Here is a 21,868-nt window from a genome sequence, read left to right as displayed (position 1 = left end):
CAGATTATTATCACTGCTTAAGATATACATTTAGGTAACCTGTTCATAGAATGCAGTGCTTGTTTTCATACCAAATTTTCTTTATGGAATCTTTATTTCATACATATGAATAAAAGATACAGCTGAAGATCTTTGGAATGCTTGTTTACAGGACAGATAATGTCTTACTTTTCTTGATAGAGCTCTACATTTGTTATCTTGGTGTAAGAGTTTTCTCCTTCTAGTGTTGGATTTTGTTCGAGAGCAAGGGCCACGGGTAGCTCAGGTATAATTGACTTCTTTCAAGATGCTTCTGTTTTACAATGTTGTTCTGAAATTGTCAGTTAATCTGTTCTCTTTCATCTGATATTTTACTTATAGATGGGGAAACCGTAGGGAGTTTGTATCATGGCAACAGATGAGGATGGACTGGGACTGTTTGATATCCGCTATGGTGGTAAGATGTGTTAAATTACTTTCTGGTGTGAGGTGAAATATCGCAAGGAGTCTTCTGAAAATAAATAGGTCCAAACATAACTTAGAAAACAAAATGGAAACAATTTAAGTTGGGACCGATACTGATGAGCTTCAACTGCAATTAAAGGGCTGTGGCACAGTATCATTGTAAGCCATATCCCATTAGTAAGTTTGAATTTTAAACCATAACTGTGTACTTTGAATTTCTAGTATGTTTTGAGGGAATACTTGGAACTGGTCTCTCCCCTGTGTTTTATGGTGTATAATTTAACCTTTGCCATATCTTAATGAAGCGTGTATTTGGATGGTTAGGAGGATTGTTCCTTTGTTTGCTATTTGTAAGCACAAATGTGCTGTCATCTGGTATAGTACCAGCAATCAAGGTACTCTAACATTATTTCCAGCTCTGCAGTTGATTGATCTGATGCATATTTGTGAGATTTCCAGCCTCAGAAGACTGTGGATATTGATATTTTTCTTTATAGTAATAATATTTGTTGCAGAACTGGAGAGATTCACATAGAGGAGACAAGAGTGATAAGAGGCATTGAAAAAAGACATGAAGAAAGATTGAGGAGATTTAGACTAAAATACTTCTACAGAAGCAGTTAGTGTGTGAATAGATGGCAATACTAAAGCAAATTCTTTGAATTATAGTACAGACTGTACCATATTTTCTATTTAGCGACAAGTCTTTCTTTTAACAGGAGTGGTTTTATAGTAATTCTTCTATTTTTGTTTCTGAATTGTGTATCTCTTGTATTCAGTGTATTCTAGAAAACAGTTTCAAATTCAGATCAAGTTGACTTGGTTTAAAATTTTAACATTTATATATACTGAAAGACACATAATTTACTTCATGCACAGTTCTTGTAGTATTTAGGAACTGATGTTACAAGATCAAGTGATCTCCACAGTAGCTTACTGGGTAAAATTCTCCTGTCTTTTACTAGTCTGTGCTATTACTTCTACTACTCTCTACTGATCTGGGATCACAGCTACACTTACTTTATGGGAAAGTTAGAGGTTGGAGTTTACTAAATGTTTACTTTGGGATTTTTTTTATTTTTTTCAGCTGAAGGTTCCCCCTTCAAGGAAGGTGATGAAAGCTCAGTGGATATTTATGATGGCTTGGACAATGGTTTGACAGTTCCTGGTAGGTTGATTGTGTCTTGCTGCTTGCCTTGGAGCATTATAGAGTCTCTGGGCTTCTTAGGCTGGTTTCAAGTAAACAACAGTTAGCTTTAAGTTTACATTTAGCTGGTGTAACATATGCTTCAGTGAGTTACCTGTTTAAATTCAAGACATATGTGTTACACTGTATAAATACAGCAGAGAATTCTTAAATCTATTAGCTGAATGGTTATAAGATAGTATTCATGTGGTACTGGCTATTCTAAGAGACTTGGGCAGAGAAACCTTAGCTATTTTATCTGTGCATTGATAGAGGACATTTTACCTTGGAAAAAGCACCTTTATTTTGTGGTTTTTAAATAACTTCAGGACCAGAACCAAGAGTTACTGATCACTAAATCCCCAGTGAGAGTCCAAAACATACTTTCTGTGTGATACAGTACATTCAGTAGATCCTTTTAACCTTTTGTTATTTTCTCAATAATTTCACATGCTAATATAAATTAATTTCATCTTTTAACTTCTTTGAAGGTAAGAAAGAAATGGACCCAGCACATGTTCTTTTTTAGGAGTCTTAGTGTACTGTTTAATGAAATGCTGTTTCTAGTATTTAAACAAGTGTTTCTCTACTGACCTTAGTACTGTAAGGGCATTGAATTTTTGTGGAAGGACTGTACTATATCATACAGACATAAAGCATCTATGCATCTTTTTCCATTTTATATTTGTTACAGCACGTAAGAGTATTCTCCAAGACTCTTTCACATACTGAGATGCATTGTTTAGTAAATATAAAAGATGAAAAGAATGACAATGCAATGCAAATATTTTTTATAGTCTAGTTCTGAGGGTGTTTGGTTTCTGGCTTTTTTTTGTTTTGTTTTGTTTTTTTTTAAAAGAGGATTGGTGAGATCTTTGCTCTATACAGATAAGATATTATTTGCATGTCATCTTGCATTGTGTTAATAATACTCTTTGCATTATGGTATTGTCCAAAGGATGGAAGCGCAGCTTTGGTAACTAACTTAATTTATTTTTCTGCCGATGAATCTGTGTTTCGGAGGTGTCGTAAGTCAGATCCTGTAGTAATGCCTATTTGGTGAACAGAGCACACAGGTTCATTTGAGGAAAAAGCACCATTATCTAAATAATTGAGATGTTTGGGTGTTGGGTTGGGTTTTGGTTTGTTTTCTTTCGTTTCTTTGGAACTAAAACTGGAGAGTTTACATTTCTGAGGGAATGTAAAGCAGCATTTATTCAACACAAGAAGCATGGTATTCGACCCTATACCAGCTCTACAGTAACTCCATTTGATTCTGATCAACTGATCCGTATTTGGGAATATGTAGGTCATTAGCATCTGATTATTCTTTTTCTCAATGATTTTTTTTTTTTTCAACTGCCAATGTTCCTGAGGTGAAGTCTGGCCAAAAGCTGAATGAATTGTAGGATGCACATATTTATTCTAGCTTTCTGCTATCTATTGACTCTGGAATTGTGGAACCTCGGATCACTGCTAAGATGTAGCCCTTCTTGCTTTGTATATTAGGTAGGTTTACTGTGAGTTAGCTCTCCTTTGACTTAAAACAACGTATTAGACAGTCATAAAATGCACCCATCTTTGTTGTTTGTTGTTCTGTATATTTCTTAATTTTTCTAACACGGTGTTTTCAGCTGAACTTTAGTTTTCATCATTACCTTTTATGTCAATGGAAATTGGATCAAGTATTTCCAATAAAACTAACATAAGTGTTGAGATTCAGGATAGGAATTTCTGCAGATAAGGTCATGTATTTTCCTCAGTGACACTGCAGCCTGGCTAGAAAAATACCTTTCTCTTTATGTAATTTGTTTTCTTTCTACAGACAATTCTGCTCCAAATTCTACACCATCTGGAAACAGCTTAAATTTATTTGATGAGATATTAATTGAAGAAGGGACTGCAAAGGAAGCATCCTACAACGAGGTGTGTATTAATGTGACAAAAATGATTCTGGTGTTTTGAAGGGGTTTTTTGTTCCAAATTTTCTTGTGCAAAGTGCAAACAATGTTGTCAGTATGTTCACATGTCCTGGTTTGGCTAAAACAGGACCATTTCTCCTTTCAGTAGATTTTCCTTCAGTTAAGTTTCTGCACTTTCTGAAGCTGACTACGTGTTTGTCAGAGTCCGCTTTGATAACGCTTGATGTTTCTAGTTGTTACTAAAGTAATGGTAGGATTGGTAGGCAGAATGGCCCATGTTTATACTTATTCCTGTGGGAATGAAGGTCACTGCTGGCTCTCTTATGGTTCACACATGAATAAGCGTAAAAGTGTCACACTCGCAGGAAAGTGGAGGGCACAGGTGACCAAAAACTGACCAACGAGGTATTCCATCCCATCCATGTCATACTCAGTGTAAAGCTAAGGGATGGCAGGGGTCAGTCCTTCTTTCATGGCTGGCGTTGCTGTGGGACCCTGCTCCTTCTCCTGCCTCCAATCCCATTCCATACATTCCTGAATCCAGTTCCCATCTGCTGCTAAGTCCAGTCTGGGACATCTGGGTGCCCACCCTGCTGTGGCAGCACTGCAGGCCATGGTCTGCAACACTCTGACCATCACTGGGAAGCTCAACATTGGTTTTACATGTTTTTATCTCTATTTTTAGTAGTATTAGTGTTAATGTTGTTATACTCTTTTTCATTGTTATTTTTTTATTAAAGTAGTTCTAATTTCCCAACCCATAAGTCTCTCTCCCTTTTCTCCTTTCCCCTTCTGGGAAAGGAAGGGCTTAATGGAGAGCATCTGTCATCTGCTTTAATTGCCAGCCCAGCCTTAAATGGTGACATCATGTTATTGGGAAAAAAGGGAAACTGTTTTTAAATAAGTAAAAACAAGAGTGTGCTAATAAACTGTTATGTCAATAAGTTTATTAGAATAAGTGTATCTGTCAGTCTGTGAGGTGGTCTGTTCTCGTTTAACGTCCTTTGCATCCAGTTCATGTATCAGCTACATTACGGGAAAATGTACCGTAATTTCCTTCTAGTTAAGTATCTGTTCAGATGTCTGATACAAAGCTAGTTGTGACATTTCTCCCAACAAATTTTAAAGCAGATAGGTCGTGGATTAATATTCTGTGTCATTAAATTTTGTCCTTGAGACTGAAGACAACCATGCAGTAGATAACTGCTTCTAGCAATTCAGCAGACCACTTTCTTATGTAGCATCACCTATCTGGTCCATAAGACACGTCTTAACTAACTTGAGCTTTGGAGTAAAAGCAACAGACATCCACAGATATAATGCACTATAGAAGAAGCAGGAGCAAAACCTCCAGGAGTCTATTAAGTGGTGAAAATGTCACTTTGAAAGTTTAAAAGCAGTTGGCTGTTAAGTATGATAATAGGGAAGTTGTCCATTCTTCTGTGAAAGTTTTGTTGCCATCTACTTTTGAAGAAGGGCTCATACCAAATGTATTTTATTTAATTTTGTGATCTCAACAGGAGCATGTCCTTTGCAGTCTATTTTTGCAGTCTGGGTTTGTTTGTAGTCACTTTTTGTTGTGTTTTTCCTTATCTGTTTTGTATTATATAAAATCTGACAACCAAGTACCCATCTGTAGGGCTCTGAGAACTCCTGCTCCTCGATAATTGTCTTTAATTTCACACTCATATGGCTTCCTGTTACTCTCTAGCCTATTACTGTTGGGCAAGGGCACATAGATTTCCTCTTATCTGAGTGTTTGTGATGTTTTAGAGACTTGTATACCTGTTGGAGCACACTGAAGCTTTTTATTTTAATATGGCTTTAATATGTTACTTTTGGAAAAAAATAGAGCTTTGTAATGTACTTTACTGTGTTAACTAAGTATCAATCTAGAGGAGTAACTTTTTTGTGTAATTAAGTCCACTTCTGTGCTGTGAATTCTTCTCTTTTTGACAGTTGCAAGCGGAATATGGCAAATGTCAGCAGCAAATTAAAGAGTTGATGAAGAAATTTAAGGAAATACAGGCACAGGTACTGTAGTTCAAAGTGCAACACTGTCAGGATTTATGTAAATCAAACTGAGTATTACTTTGAGAGAGAGTTAATTTCATATGCTTTCCAGAATTGATCTATCATGTGGGTGGTTTGTAAAGCACCTCTGTAGGTGCTAGGAGCTTGTTCTGCCTAGGATAGTTGCTAAGATAGCCTACTGACAAAATCAGTAGGTAAACTGACTTGTTTCATGATGTTGTGTGCAGTAAGATTTTAGTTGCTTAAAAGCTGTCTTCTATCTCCTGAATTAGAAAGTAAGCATAGTTATTAAAAAGGTATCCAGTTTTCTAGTTTGTTTTTTTTTAAAAAATAGGTCTTCAGTGAACTAGGGAGGGGGTTGCAAAGGTACCTGAGCTGTCCTTAGAACTGGCCATTGCTTTGAGCATAGTGCCATTTTGATAAGGCTGAACTCTTCAACTTGAGCTAGTATCCCTATGCTGTGCCGTTCTGTAGAGTTAGATTATCTTGGCCAATTCTGCAATATGCTCTCCTGTGTATTGCAGGTAAGTCCCAAAGGTTCAATGCTTTGCAATGGTAAGCAGCTTCTGCCCTGTGACACTTCTGTATTGGTTTCTGCAAAACCTGTCTGCCTTTCTGAGCTGGCTTTGCTGAGGACAATTGTTAATAGAAGGGCCTATCTCTGGGATTGACAGATAGAGTTCTGCAACATTATATCTAGAAATGATAGAACACCCAAAGTTGGTTTTGATACCTTGAAAGTAATACAATGACCCTCTTTCTTTGAAAGTGCTTGAAAACTACATCTCTCATTTGACACAAGAAAGCAATAAATTGAGTAAAAGAATGAAGCAAAGGAGTGGATTATCATTTTTTAGCTCTACAGTTACTTGGTTTATGCCATATTTCAGTTTTATTAAATTGTATGCTTAAAACATCTTAAATAATTACCAGGAACACAAACTGGATCATAAACGTGAGTGATGTTTTTAAACAAAAAAAAAAAAGGAGCTCCTTTGAATCTCAGTAATTCTGACTTCTCCAAAACAGTTTCTGTATGTTCTACTGTTAGTTTGCATATGATGGGACTTTTTCTAATGGTTGTCTTGCACTGTTTTTCATTACATGTTTGGATACCCAAGCTAATTCTTGTTTTTCCTCTCTCTCTTCCTCTTTTTTTTGTATATATTTAAAACAGAATGTCATTCTACAGAATGAAAACCAAGCTCTCAAAAAGAATATTTCAGCACTTATCAAAACAGCAAGAGTGGAGATTAACCGTAAGGATGAAGAAATCAGTAATCTCCATCAAAGGTAGAACTAGACACTGAGACTGAAAACATGCTTTTTGTCTGATTATTTTTATACATTTGCAAGAAACTTTTGTGTCTATTTTAAGTAAAACTAATGAAGAAAATCATTACTTAGTAAATAATTGTTTGTGTGGTTTAGTACTCCTACAGTCAGAAGAAATAGGTAAGTATCTTCTTTGCTTGATGAAGTCTTTGGTTTGTAATTAAGAAAACAAGGAGGAATCCAAAGTGTGACCATTTGCCTGAATGAATTCTTTATTTGTTTGTTTTGTTTAATCACCCATTTCTGGTGGGTTGTCTAACCGTCTTGCAAGTTTCAAAGCAGATATTATCTTACACAGTTCAGCTTCAGAACTTGTCTATTTCGTGGTCTCAGAGGTGAATTTCATGGAACTTTTCAGACAACAAATGAAAATAAATGAAGAAACTATATCATATTTTCATGGCAAGATGTGAAATCCCTGTCTCCAATGCTAGGGGATAGCAGCTGGAGAATTCTTGGTGGTTTCTGTGTACTGCCAATCTTACTGCAAGGAGTTGAAAATACTGAAGTATGGATGAGAGAGTAGCTGAGTGTAAGGTTCCTGAACTGCTTGAAACCAGAGCAGGGGTCCAAGATTCAGGACCCCTAGCTTATACTAAGATCACCTGCTTGTCACTTGTGTGACATCAGCCACATCATTGGTTTGTTTGTGTTTCAGTTTAACCATTTGATGCTTTCTTGCACCAAAAGGTGTCATAAAGAAGGTTCGTTTGACGTTACTGTGCTAGAGGCTATATGCATATTAACTATGCCTTTTTTTTTTCCCCCCCTAAATACAGAAAATTATCAGATATGATCTGATGGAGGTCAAGAGGTTTTAACATGTGTAATTCTTTCAGTTGCTTGGCTTTGACATGATAGCTGTCATTTTCATACCTTTAAGTGTAGTATTCTGGGTTTTAAATGACATTGTTTGAAATATATTTTCTTGTTTGGAATACTCAACCTCATTAAAGAGTTTACAAACTCCATTGTAATACCTTCTGATAATGAGAATTTATGAACAAGGTATTTGATCTAGGTATTTTGCAGACATCCATCATGGAAAATTGTGGGGAAAGTGGCACTTGGAGTTCTTAGAAGCACACATTGTCTGCTGCATGGTCTATAATAAATCAGCTCGTCTTAAGCAATCTGCCTATCTGTAAAGACTAGTTCAGAGATAACATCTTTGAGGGGAATTTGTTAGTACTTAGCTAAAAAAAAACAGCAACAAAAAACCACACAAACAAAAACCAACCAACCAAACAAAAAAACCACCCAAACAAAAAACCCCCAAACCCCCACTTGAATACAATTACATTCATCACACATGTATGCAGATCTAATAGCCAGCCTAAAGCATGGCAAAAACTTGTCAGTATACTTCAAAATTAACCGGGGTTTGGGATTACAACAGCTGCAGCATTGTTTTAGTTCAACATTCAGTTTGTGTTACAGTGTCACATTTTTGGAGTAGAGCCAGTTGTATAAGCTGATCATTAAGTATTTAAATTTACTATATCAGCCCATAGGAGGTGTTCAATTTTATAAAGCAAAACCAACCCCGTTTTGTATTGGAGATAAATATGGAATTATTTTACACTTGAACTGATTCCTTACAGTTGGATGTTGAATGAACATAGAATTTTGGGCCAAAACCAAATGTCTGTGTGTAGCAGCCACTTCATCCTTGGCTCTCTAAAAGGGAACTATGCATTTGGTGGTTTGCTGCCATCATTTGTTGGTGTGACTTGTACTTCTGTTGCCTTCTGCATGGATTAGACACAAGCATTCTTTTTAGGTAGTGGAGAGTATTTAAGAAGATTGTCATTGCCTTAAATCATGTAATTTTAATGAAATGTTTTGTTGAGTATGGCAGAAAAGTGTCTGGGTTTTTTTTGGATTTTATAGTGGTTTGGTTTGTTTTTGCTGGTGAGGTAACTTTGAGTTCTATCAGTAATGAGTAAGAGTTCAGGCCATACAGGCTACATATGCCCTTTTTAATTTTATTTTTTTTCTTTTTATTATGATGACCTTGCAGCACTAGCATGTGGCCTTGATGAAGCTTAATTATTGTCATTTACTACTTGGTTCCTGTAGCTTACAGCAAGTTCCAAACATGGTAGCTTGTTTGCTTGTTGGGTAGAGTAAGCACAGTCACATTATACCTATTCTTTTGGTTGTCAGTTTACCAAATAGTAAACTATTGAATTGTTCTTTTTTTTTTCTTTTTTTAAATCATTAATCCTGTAAAGAACAGCTGTTTTCCTAGGGGAAGAGGGGAAGACTTTTTATTCTTGGACAGTGAAATACTAATTTAAATTACTGAAATTGTTAATTAGACCCAATACAGTATTTTTCCACAGATCTTGCTTTTTCTTTAGATAAATTTCATGTGGAAAATATGTATACAATTTATATTCTTTTGATGTGTGTAGTGGAAATTATTAAACCTCTATTTTTATCCCACATTTTTTTCAACTTGAAGCTGAAAGAATGCATTGAAAATTTTTAGAGATATATGGATTCATTGCAATTCAGCTTTAGTTATGTTTAAATAAATTTAAAAATAACATAACTTTTTTTTTCTTTTTATAAACAGGCTATCAGAATTTCCCAATCATCGAAATAGTTTCACCAGAACATACCTTCCAGGTTCGACTAATGGAAGGTGCTCTGAGATGTGTAAAACAAAAGATTCCAAATTCAGACCTTCTGATTTAGGTGACAGTATAAAGATGGAGCATAGAATGAAAAATGACTGTTCAAAAGATACATACCACAGTTACTCATCTCATTATACGGACAATGGGAAGTCTACCTCCGAAAAAAGAAACACTCCATATTTACTGAGATACCCTCCTGAAGAGCTCTGCAGCAATGGTACTCCTACGTGTCTACCGAACTATGAGCATAGTTCCAACAAGGATAACAGAAAAGAAAGAAAAGAAATTAAAAATAATGAACAGTACAGTAGAGGAAATGTCAACAAATACAAAAAAGAAGTACATCAGAGCACTGGAAACAATGGTGACAGTGAAGAGGGGAATTCAGATCCTCAGCAAAAGCTGAAAAGCCTTTCAGAGAAGGCTAGTAAAAATGAGTTGCAACAAAAAAGTCAGAGCGTAAAACTCAAATGCAGTCCAACTGTAGAAAGAAGAGTAGAAAGGGGTGTTTCTTCCTGGGAGAAACAAAGTACTGGTAAAGACAGATTTCAAACAAGGGGTGAATTGTATGCTGATGAGAGATCACAAAATATATTAAAAAAAGACATTAAAACACATGACAAAGATGAAAAAAATGCTGGCCAAAAAAATAAACCAAATGAAAAGCTACAAGAGCAGCCAAGGAGGTCTGGTAGAGGGAGTAGTCCACACTCAAAGAATGAACATTCAAAGAGTCTTCATGAATCACGTAAATGTCGTCTGGAAGAGTCTAGAAAAGGAAAAGACATCGACTGCAAGAGAGACAGGGGAACAAATGATCATACTTCTCGGGAAGGAAGGACTTCACCTTCTAATTCCAACAGCAGAGAGCATAAATATGCACGCTTGAAGGAAAATAGTAGTAGATATGAGTGGGAAACAGCACATTCCAAATCAGAAAGACACAGAACTGAAGAAAAAAGGAAAAGAGAAAGAGAGAATCAGGATGAAAATAGACATTTTAGAAATGAAAGAAAAGTTGCAAAAGAGATTTCTCACCAATCTGCAAAAGAATCCAAGAAAGGTATAAAGGTTACAAAAAGTGACAGAAACAAGTCCTATAAGCTAGAAGAACCATCCAGAGTAGCAGATAGCTTAAAAAACCATAAAGTTCCCAAAACTAAAGATGATCACACTGGGACAAAAAGCAAAGACTTAAAACTTAGCTTTATGGAAAAGCTAAATTTAACTCTTTCTCCTGCTAAGAAACAATGTCTCTCTCCGACAGATGGACTTAAAATACCTTCCCAAAAGGCCATTGAGGAGGGAAGTACAGAGCTCACACTGCAGGCAGAACTCTTAGATTCTGCCCACCCTGTTAACTGTGGTCCCACAGAGCAAACTAATTCAGCACTACAAGTTCTGGACAGTACAGCTCAAAGCAATGTGGAACCAGTACTGCCCGACTCTGTTGGTTCTGAAAATGAAGCTTTGAAAGTAGCAGCAGCAGATCCAGCACAGTCTGAAGCATTGCCAACAGTAACAACTGATGAACTGAGCTCAGAAACCTTACCAGAAGCAGAAGTGGATCAGGTAGAGCCCGAAGCCTTGGCAGGAGCAGCAGAGCTACTGGTTCCTGACAAGATGCAGGCTGAAACGTCAGAAACAGCAGAGGCTTGTGAACTGGTTGAATTGGAAGCCTCAGCATCAGCAACGACAGCGATGGATCTGAATCACCCTGAATCTTTCCCCCTAGGGGTGCCAGGGATTGTGGCAGAGTGTGGCAGAGAAAACTTGCCTGTGACAGCAGGTGTGATGCAGAGTGACAGTGTATCAGCAGAAGTGGCACGATGTGAACCTGGCAGTGAAAGTATGGGAGCCCTTCCAGAGTCAGCAGCAGAGGAGAAAGAGGAAGATAAAATATGGCTAGCTGCTGACACAGAAAGCTCAGCAGACCAACGTGGCTCTCAAAACCCTGCCTTAGATGACTCAGAAGCCAAAAGTTCTGGTGACCTGGAGTCCTGTGGTGTCGCAGATGATACTAGCAAAACAAAACCGGACTCTTTAATGGAAGTAGTAAAGGATGATGATCACTTGGCTGCAGAAAATGTTGAGTGTCCCATTGAGCAAATGAGTATCTCTGAGATTAGTATGAGTACATCTCAGTCACTTGGCAGAACTATGTTAACTGATAAGGATGAACCATTAGTTGACCAGAATGCTTGTGATCTGGAGCCAGACCTAACTGAAATCAATACTGCAGCATCTTCTCTTAGTCGTGAGATGTATCCTAGAACTAAAGAGAGAGAAACTAACCCAGTTCCTGTTGATGATGACAGCTCAATACTGAGCATTGATCTCAATAACTTGAGGTATATTCCGAAGGCAATCAGCCCACTGAACAGTCCAATGCGCCCTTTGGCTAAAGCACTTAAGATGGAAAGTCCCTGCAAAGGTCTTGTGAAGAGTTATAACAAAGGTATTTGTAGATGTATAATTTAATTTATTTTCTACATAAAGTCTTAGGAGATCCATTCATGGAAAGCAGAAATGACTTCTTTTAACTGCTTTCTCAAAAATATAAATTGTTTCATCTTAAGCTGTATAAGTCTCAGAGGTCCCTTTTGTTTGTAGTGGAACCATTTAACAGTGCAGCCAAGATTGTAGCCAATTGAACATTGCTCTATAAAAACTGGAGTTTGTCACTACTGACAGATGAGTGGTTGAAATAAGAGTTATGTACTAACTTCTAAAAAAAATACATATAAGTTTCTTAATTGTCATTAGTTCTGAGTAGATCTCATGAGGTTTTTCTCTGAAATTCTAGAGGCAAAAGTTACTTGGGATCATATTCTTTCAAGTATTTATTTGTGAGAAAGCTGGAGAGAGTACCTGAGACTTAATTTCTGGGAATGTCATCTAAGAGAAGGCTGTGCTCTCCATCTGAATTAATTTCAGTGTGAATTTTTATGTATGTTTTATAACTGTGAGTCAGTCAGGGGTGGAAAAATAGAACAAATGGAACATTAGGATTTATCATTAATTAAGTAAGAGCTAACTTCTAAATAAGCTGTCAGAGAAATAAAATACGATGACAGCACTCACAGGAAGAGCAAAGAGAAACCCAAAGTTTCAGTCTTTTACTTGTGTGAATTTAACTCTTCCTGTAATGTCCTGCTGCAACTAATAAGAAATTTTCTTAGAAGTTTAGATTTCCTACTAGAAGAGGAATGATGGAGTGGCATTTAAATTCTTGTGTTTCGGAGCATAATCCTTATGTCTTTTTGCAAATCTTAGTGTGGTTTACTGTGGAATCCTGTCTCTTGTGCTGGAGACAGCTACTCTTTTAAGTGTGAATTCCTTTAGCAGTTTATATTTCATTCCTACAGTAGTTTATATTCTTTGAAATATCTGGAGGGACATGAGAGCTTTGGATCAGAGTAGATGAACATCAAATAAAAGTATTTTTCTAATTTTGTAGTGTTTCCTTGAGTTACTTATTAGAGGAATCCATCCTGTCCAGAACCTGCTGCTAAATTCCAAAGCAGTGATTTTCAGCTCTGAAGTTAGATGTCTAGTTGTCTTTGTGATATGACTATGTGTCAAATGTTCTGCATCTGTTAAATTGACAGGAGTCTATGGTTTCTCTTGGCCTTGAAATCCAGTACGCATCTTTCTACTGTTCTGCAGGACAGGGGTACATATATTAGTACTGTATTTTGACGACTTCCATTTTATACTTTGCTTTGTCAAAATGTCAAAGTGATTAGTTTGAGAAGGTATTGGTCCTTGTAAAACTGAAATGTAGGCAGTGATGGAATATGTTTTTGCTCCTGTGGAATCTGTATAAACGTTTTCAAATGTTGCTTTAAAGTGTTAATCACAAGTTCTTTTTTTGTGGCGATCAATTTAGATACTATCTTTTATGAGATTAAATGTTTGTTAGAGGTCCTTAAGCAGTTTAATCTATGTCCAATTGAACATAAGAGTGTTTTATTAACTGGAGTGCCCAGCAAGCCTAAAATTAACTGCAGATCTGGTTAATCAATACATATGCACTTCAGTGGAATTTTTGTACAATGGAAATGAGCTTGCCTTTTCGTCTTTTGTAACATGCTGCTTTGTAGCTAACTGTAATTGCTTATTTTTCTTGACAAAATAGCATTTGGTTTGAATTTTAAATAATGATTAAGTACATATTTAATGATATCTCAAAACCAGAAAACCTTTAGTAAACTTATTTGTGAGGCAGGGTAAGGCATACTAATTTAGCAGAACTTTAGCCTCTTCTCTCATATCTCATTGCTCGTTCCTGTCATTCAGGAACCTGAACTGGAGGCTTTCTCCAAAATTTCTAAGAAAAAAGCTTTTTATGCTGTTGTGCTTAGTTACAGTGCTGGTAATCTTAAATGCATCAAAAACTGAAATAGGCACTTTGTCATGTGTGCAGTGCCTAGTACTCTTTTTTTTGTTTAGTAAGTCAGTTTATTTGAAAGACTGAAAGAACCTTTTTATCAGCCCTGGAAAAGACAGTTGAATGCAAACATTAATAGGTCATTTGTTCTTTTCATTTTGTTTTTGTTGTGGAACTGTTAAAAGAAAAACCACCGATTGTATGTAAATGTTAGTCAATAATGATGTTAAAGTTAAATTTTAGCTTGTGCAGTGTTCAGAAAACTTGTTAAAGTAAATGGAAAGAAGTTCGAGGCTGATGGAAATTGCTAGATTTTTCTGTTTTCAAAGGATGTATTTGTGAGATAGATCACATGTTTTTGGTGAAATGTTGGAGTCTTATTTGCCCTTTGAAACTCAGAAAAATCCCTTAAACTAGCAGCCGCTGAAGCAAACCACCCAAACTTGTTATAGCTCAAACTTCCTGAGTTGTTGGTAGTTTCAAACAAACAGTTCTGAACAGTCACTTTACAGAAGAGATTCTTCCAGGTTTTTCTGAAAATGTCTGTTTAAAATTGCATTTTTTATGGTGATTAGCAAACTGTTTTCTTTTTACAGATTTAATTCCTGAAAGTACAGTTGTCATCTGTCCCTCAAAGAATTTGTCAAAGGAGGTAAACAAAGAAAATCAAAAGCCAGTTAGCATGTCTGATGAACACTTAGAGATGGAGTCCCAGCTGAGCATTTCTTCAGATGAAATAGAAGAAGGAGAAATCATAAGTAGCGATGAAGAGGAAGAAAAATCTAAACCAGAAAAAGGCTCTGAAAAGACAAAAAAGTCAAGACCAAAAGCTTCTCCTGAGACACGAAATTTGACCAGCAGTCCACAGAATCAAAAGAGCAAAACTGTGCGTTGCAATGAAGGTGATGGAAAATTTGTTTCTGTGAAAGTAAGTACAAAGAAGAACAGAGAGAGGCATAAAAATCAGACTTTCAGGTCTTCGAAGGATATGAAGAAAAATAAAACCGTGAGCATTGCTTGTCTTGAAAAAATAGTTCATGTTGTTGTTGAACCTTCAAATGTACAAGAAATCATGCAGATGTTAAGAGCTATACGAAAACAGATGAGGAAAAATTATATGAAGTTCAAGGTACACTTCCCAGTTCAGCATTTTCACAGAATTATAGAATCTGGTATCATAAATTTTACATCATTAATAAAGTACTTGAACTTTTCCAAGATGTCTACATTAGGTGAGACATTAAAACTGAATATCTGTGATATTATAGAGTCCAAACTTAAGCAAGTTAAAAAGAATGCAATAGTGGACAGTCTTTTTGAACAACAAGTATCAGATATGAAAAAACAGTTATGGAAATTTGTAGATGAACAGCTTGATTACTTATTTGAAAAGATAAGGAGAATTATAATAAAAGTATGTGATGTGGGAAACGTGGGAAACGAGAGTGAGGAAGGGAAGTTTGAAAGAGCAGGAAAGCAAAAACACAAGATCAATCATAAAAATTATGTGCAAAGATCAAGAAAAAAGTCCCTGAAAGCCAGATCTCAAAAGCCTGAACAATATATCCTTTCAAAGCAAATTGTGGATTATCAAAGACCTAAGTGTCACCATGAGAAAAATAAAACAGATGCACCAAAACCTGCCTTTACAAAATGTCTTAACTCTATTGATAACACAAGGAATTCCCAAACCAAAGTGCACCTCTCTAAAGAGAATAATTTGCAAGGCACTCTCACTCCATTGAAGGGTGTAAAATATGAAAAGCAAGGATTCCAGCTATCCAGAGATGCTAACAAGTCTGATCTTAGTTACGAGCTTCTCACAGAACAGCAAGCGTCCAGTCTTACGTTTAATCTTGTAAGTGATGCTCAAATGGGTGAAATTTTCAAAAGCTTATTGCAAGGTTCTGATCTCCTGGAAAAAAATGGTGGCAATGTTGACAGAAATGAGTGGGAATTCAGGACTCCAGAAAAACAGCTTTTAGACAGTCATAAGTGCAGAAGTAATGCTGCTGGACTGGTGCAAGAGATTGCTCCAAAGGAGGCTTGTGTGGAATCTCGACCAGTAGAGGATATTAACTGGCCTATTGTTTCACCTGCAAGAGCTCCCTCCTTAGCATCTAGGCTTCAGATGTCTGTTGATCCAGATGTCCTAGATGAAAGCTGTATGTTTGAGGTTCCGACAAATGCAGCTTCATGCAAAGAAGATGAATGCAATTTACAAAAGAATAAATCACTTGTTTCTTCTATCCTTCTTGAAGATTTGGCTGTTTCCTTAACTATTCCATCCCCCTTGAAATCAGATGCTCACCTCAGCTTTCTAAAACCTGAGAATAATTCTAGCTCAACTCCTGAGGGTGTTCTCAGCGCACATTACAGCGAAGATGCACTTCTTGAAGAGGAGGATGCCACTGAACAAGACATTCATTTGGCTTTAGAATCTGATAACTCAAGCAGTAAATCAAGTTGTTCTTCATCATGGACAAGTCGGCCTGTTGCTCCTGGTTTTCAGTGTCGCCCAAGCCTACCAATGCAAGCAGTAATCATGGAGAAATCCAATGATCATTTTATTGTAAAGATTAGACGTGCGGTGCTATCTACCTTACCAGCATCTGATCAGGTAGCTTCAGTGAAGGAGGCGCGGGCATCCTCAACCAAGACTGAAAAAGAAGAAATGAGAAGTGGGGAAAAAGAAAGGGACAGTCAGAGTGCCACAGCAGCCACTGTGCCAGAAACTGTCAAACCAGATCTGATGAAGACGGATCAGTTGCCTCATGTCAACACTGGACAAGAACAAAATTCTGCCTTACCTCAGCCTCTAAAGGAGTCACATAATGATATTGGAAAGGAGGAAGCTACTGGGCCACTTGGACCCTGTAGAAAATCTTCAAACACAGAACGCTATGATACTGAAAGCACAGATGAAGGCTCTGAGCAATCTCAGGCACACAGATTGAAAGTGTCTGAAAACAGAAATGAAATGGGTGTTAGATCTCAAGCTTCTTTTGCTGCTGGATGCAGTATAGAGTCATACATAGACTTAACAGATGATATTGTTAGTGAAACTTCATGTTATGCAGTGGAATCCGCTGCAGATAACAAGACTTGGGAAACTTCTACAGGAAACTCAGAAATCAGTGGTAAAAAGGAAGAACGGGAGGAGTGCTCTGACGTGTTTATAGACTTAACAGAAGAGCTTTCCAATGAGACTGTAGCAGGTGAATATAATCTTGAAACAAAATCCACTTCAAATACTAATGTAGGATGCCAGATAAGTATAGATGATAAAACTAGTAAAAAAAGGAAAAAGGAGGCTGTTGGAGACAACTCCAACTCAAAAAGGCAACGAAAAGAAACTGAATCAGCAGGTGAAGGGAGCGATGCAAGTGATGTGAAGTCTGAAGAGGTAAATTCAGCACCCAAACGATGTTCCAATAAGAAGAATGAGTTGCAACAGAACAAAGACTCTTCTCCTTTGGCTTCATCTGCATCATCACCTAGTCTGTATGCCAAAAACATCATTAAAAAGAAGGGAGAAGTAGTAGTTTCCTGGACAAGGTAATTTCTGATTTGATCTGTTTAAGTGTTTAAGTTTTTTTTAATTGCGTGGTACACTGAAAAGTGGGAAGAAAAGGATATTTAGCTGGTGACTGAAGTTATTTGGTAGCTCTGCATCCTTCTGTAAATAGTGGAGTGGGAGCCTCCTTCCATCTATGCAGGATGGCTTTATGAGATTGATGTCTTCTCTTAAAGTGCCACTGAAAGGTGCCAAAGTCTATTCTATACTTTTTCTATAAGGGTTGCCCAGGCGAAAACAAATTTAAGAGATTAACTGATTTCATCTAATCCTGTTAGCAACCTTTGGAAGATAAAAATTTTTAGTCATTTCTTAGGTAGGTTAAATCATATTTGCCTTAAAGGTGGCTTCCATACATCATAAATAATTTGATCACTTACCCAGATATCCCAAAACAAAAGTACTTTTTGCTTTTGTCTTTCAAGTTTATACGCTAAGGTAACAAGACCTCCATATTGCACTGTCTGTAATTTTTGTTTCCCCTGCCCATTTCCTTTCTTGTCCAAAAATTCCAGCCAGGCTTGTTAGGGGATGGAGGTCTTTGGTGTTCCTACAAGGCCTGGAAGCAGCAGTGACTGGATAGAGGAGAGCAGCTAAAGATTTCCCCCACTGAGAGAAGGCATGAGAGCAAACAGTCTTCTGTTTTGGTGTCTATGCTGCTCAATCTGCAGATATGTACTAGTCAACCATTCAGCCCCTATATCCTACTTAGTAGGATGTAGGAGACAAATGAGGTGACTGTATGTGTCGAAGATACGGTGCAAAGTTATTATGGTGTATTCTTATCCTTAAGAAACTATAGTTAGCAGGTTTTGCTGTTCTTGCTACAACTTGATACGATCAACACTATAAAGGGGCTCCCAGAATTTTCAGGACAAACTTAAGTTTCTACGTGGCATTTTAAAAGAAAATCAACTCTTTCATGGAAAAAAGACTGCGAAAGCTAATATAACTTTTAACATGCAAACCAGTGAGACAGGAAGAGGTTATTACAGTTTTCCTTATGAATATGACTAGGTTTTCTGTGTCACAGTCTTTGTCAATCTTTGAACTATGCCTGAAAAAAAAAACAAGGAAGTTTATTTAAATAACTAGTCATTACATTTTTCTTTGAAATGGAGGAAATTAAATGTAATTTATTGGAATATGGCAGGTCTCAACCAAAGATATATAGGAGTTACTGTATAATGACTGTGTCTGTCTATATTTTACATATACCTAAATTCATTAATGAGACAAACAGCAAATCGGTGACACACTTCAGAATAGACTCCTGGTCCTTTATTCTCATGTGCACAGTAGGTGTGCTCTGAGTATGTTTGTTATATTAAGCCACTTAGAGAAGTCAAACACCTCTCTCTTTAATCTTTGAACATCAGTGCACCATAGGTGAAAGCTGCTGCCTAGCCTTGCAAACTGAGGCAAGTCCACCTAGAACTACTGGCCCCTGTTGAACTTATGAGTTCTTTTCAATTTAAGTTTAAATGTCTGCTTTAGAAGCTTCAAACTCTTTTTGATGACGTTGGTTTTGGGCTAACTCTGTTGTAATAATCCTGCCCTTCCTAAGTAGTATAGGGTAGCATAATCTCCACTACCACTTGTTGGTACTGACTCTGTTACTCTGCGCTAGTAGAGGGGAGGATTCTCCATAAGTTTATTGCTGCTGTTTGAACTCATGTCCCATAGTTTGGAAATACTCAGAATTTTATATATGCCTGTATGTACTTTTTTGTTTGTCTGCATGTACGCGTATATATCTACTAATATTTTAAAAATCCTTTTTGCTGTAGAAATGATGACCGAGAAATTTTACTGGAATGTCAGAGAAAAGGACCATCAAGCAAGACCTTTGTTTCCTTAGCCACTAAGCTGAACAAAAGCCCAAATCAGGTAGGTGCTATCATTCTTATATTTGATAACAAGTGTGTTGCTACATTTATGATTACAGTTGAACAAAAACATTTGGAGATCTGCTAATTTGAGTTGTTTTTTCCTTGTGTCTTTTGTCTCATGTCATGGGGGGTTCTTGAAAAAAGCATCTTAGATTCTCCCATTCGTTACTTTTTAAAAACATACATTATAGGGATATTATGGTCCTGTTTGATTGGTACCTTGAAACTGCTGTCTGCAGTCATAAGCCAGGGACAACAGGATTGTTTCTATTATTGAATCAGCACTTAGATAAAGAAAGGCGATTTGTAGGCCCAAAAGCCTTTGCACACATTTAATAAATTAGAAAAGAATTAAAATTAGAGCTGGAAAAAAAAATACCAGGATTTTGCAGAAAGAACATTTTTCAGGAAAATGTTTACTTTTTTCTTTCACTTTTTAATTAAGAAACTTTAAAAGACACAGTTGTCAAATTGATATAGAATATTTCCAGAGGTTTGCATATAACTTTGTACTTGTCTTGAATTGCTATCTTAATCTCCATCCTGCAAATCTAGAAAGGGAGAAACACCCATTTGACTAAGTTAGGAAATCCTGCATGCTCGAGATTTGGCTTTTAGGATCATATGTTGTATGGTTGCAGAGTCTTTGTGGGGGTTTAGAAGCTGTTGGGGTGGATGATTGGATAAAACAGTGTTATCTGTGTATTTATGCCACTCTCCCAGTAGCTGTTTGGTGGATGGTAGATATGCTATAGTAATATGCATATAGTGAAAAAAAAAAATACTAACTTACAATTCAATGAGGTCACTATGTAAGCTGTAGCTATGCTCAGCAACAAGATGCTTGGCTCTCATCTACAGACCAGTGTTGTAAAATCCCTAGTAGGCAGATTATTCCATGATGAGCCATGTATACCTGAAGCAATAGCTGTACAAGAGGACAGAAAATAACCAATAAACTGTGCTTTTTGTGGAGTACAAAATAAGCTTTTGTCCTTACATTTGAATCTTACTTACAGTTATAGCTGGCAAAATTCAAGTCTAATTGACTTTGAAGCTTTCATTTTTCCCTCCTTGTTGTAAGGAAACCTGTGTTAAACCAGTAGTTGGCTCTAGCTCTGTGTGATTAAACTGGAGGCTATTTTAGATGTCAGTGGTATAAGAAGACTTTCTACGTCCAATTAACCTGTTAATGGTGCTCCTAAAATTCTTCGGCTAAAATTTATTGGAAGCAAAAACCAAAATAGTGGTCTCTCTAAATAAATAAATAAATATGCTGTCAGATCAGTCTGTTTTGGTAGGCAGGGAAATCCAGAGCCTTAATGATATGTCCTTTTTTTTGTCCTCCATTAGGTTTCAGAAAGATTCAAGCAGTTAATGAAGCTGTTCAAGAAATCCAAGTGCAAGTAAACTTATCACCAAGTTGCGTCATGGTTACAGGGTTTAGCTGTTACCAGCAACAATGGACTACAACCACTGCATTCATATGGTGGGATTAGTGGGAGGTAACCAAGTCAGAATATTAAGTTTGGTAAATCTGATGCCCTGTTAATTATTTGCTTCCCTGTCCGTGTTCCCTCTGAAGTGCTTTATCAGGGTGACACAGAGGGAACTTTGCACACAAGCTGGCTAGGAAGAATGGGCACGTACAAATGGAACAGTGCTGTTTCAAGGGGGTGACATCTGCTGTTGGTTAAATGTGTTCTATAAGCAAAGACAAGGGCCTGCAGGCAAGTGAAAATGGTGGCTCTTGCTTAACTTGTCTGAAGTGCTGCGTATGGTAATGTTGAACTATGATTGTAAAAGGTAAGAGTGCTTTGGAATCCAGTTGGTAGATAATCCTGGAAAATGACAGGTACATCATCTTGGTTACCTTGAAATGTATTTTAAGAAGTTAGGCCTCTTTCTTTTAAAATAAGGCAGGGAATGATAGCAGTGATTCCAAAAGCTGCTGATCTAATAACTGGATTCTGATGGTAAGGAGTAGGTGGCTCTTGCTGCTTTGTCAGCTGCTTGTGGTGGGTTTCAAGGAGAGAATCTGGCACTGAGTGTAGGGTTTGTCTTCAACTTTAAGCACATTACCTAAGCCATTTCTTAAAGACTCCAGTGTTCAACAGAGATGAATAAATTTCTGTTTGAGGGTGCCCATCTGTCATCATTGACAATGGAGAAAATCTAAGCCAATTGTCTAGTCCGGACCCGTAATTTTTCGATTTTTAAATTCAAATAAAATGAGTCCCAACCTCTGTGAGAGAGCAAAGCCAGTCATTAATGTAGTCACCAGTTGTTCAGTTCTTTTTAAATTGTGAAATGCCATAATGAGTATTCATTTACAAAGAACTGTCTTGTATTTAAAAACATTTTGCAGTTCTGATGATATTTAAAAAGACACAGTATTGAATTTTGTATAGTTGGGGTCTTTTTTTCTATGAAAAAT

The 21,868-nt window shown here is 36.9% G+C and overlaps 1 protein-coding gene across 1 annotated transcript; it reads left to right on the top strand.

Annotated features, from left to right (window-relative positions):
• Nucleotides 1–359: 359 nt before the first annotated feature.
• On the top strand, nt 360–20,841 carry CASP8AP2 (caspase 8 associated protein 2). Its single transcript, XM_009700661.1, has 9 exons — nt 360–436; nt 1,532–1,612; nt 3,456–3,556; nt 5,512–5,586; nt 6,764–6,879; nt 9,506–12,027; nt 14,559–17,520; nt 19,330–19,429; nt 20,785–20,841. The coding sequence occupies exons 1-9, from the start codon at nt 388–390 to the stop codon at nt 20,839–20,841; spliced, it is 6,063 nt and encodes a 2,020-aa protein (XP_009698963.1). The 5' UTR covers nt 360–387.
• Nucleotides 20,842–21,868: the final 1,027 nt, after the last annotated feature.

This window comes from Cariama cristata, unplaced genomic scaffold, assembly GCF_000690535.1.
Source record: "Cariama cristata isolate BGI_N322 unplaced genomic scaffold, ASM69053v1 scaffold4175, whole genome shotgun sequence".
NCBI classification, from domain to species: Eukaryota; Metazoa; Chordata; class Aves; order Cariamiformes; family Cariamidae; genus Cariama; species Cariama cristata.
This window is presented reverse-complemented; position numbering and strand designations above follow the sequence as displayed.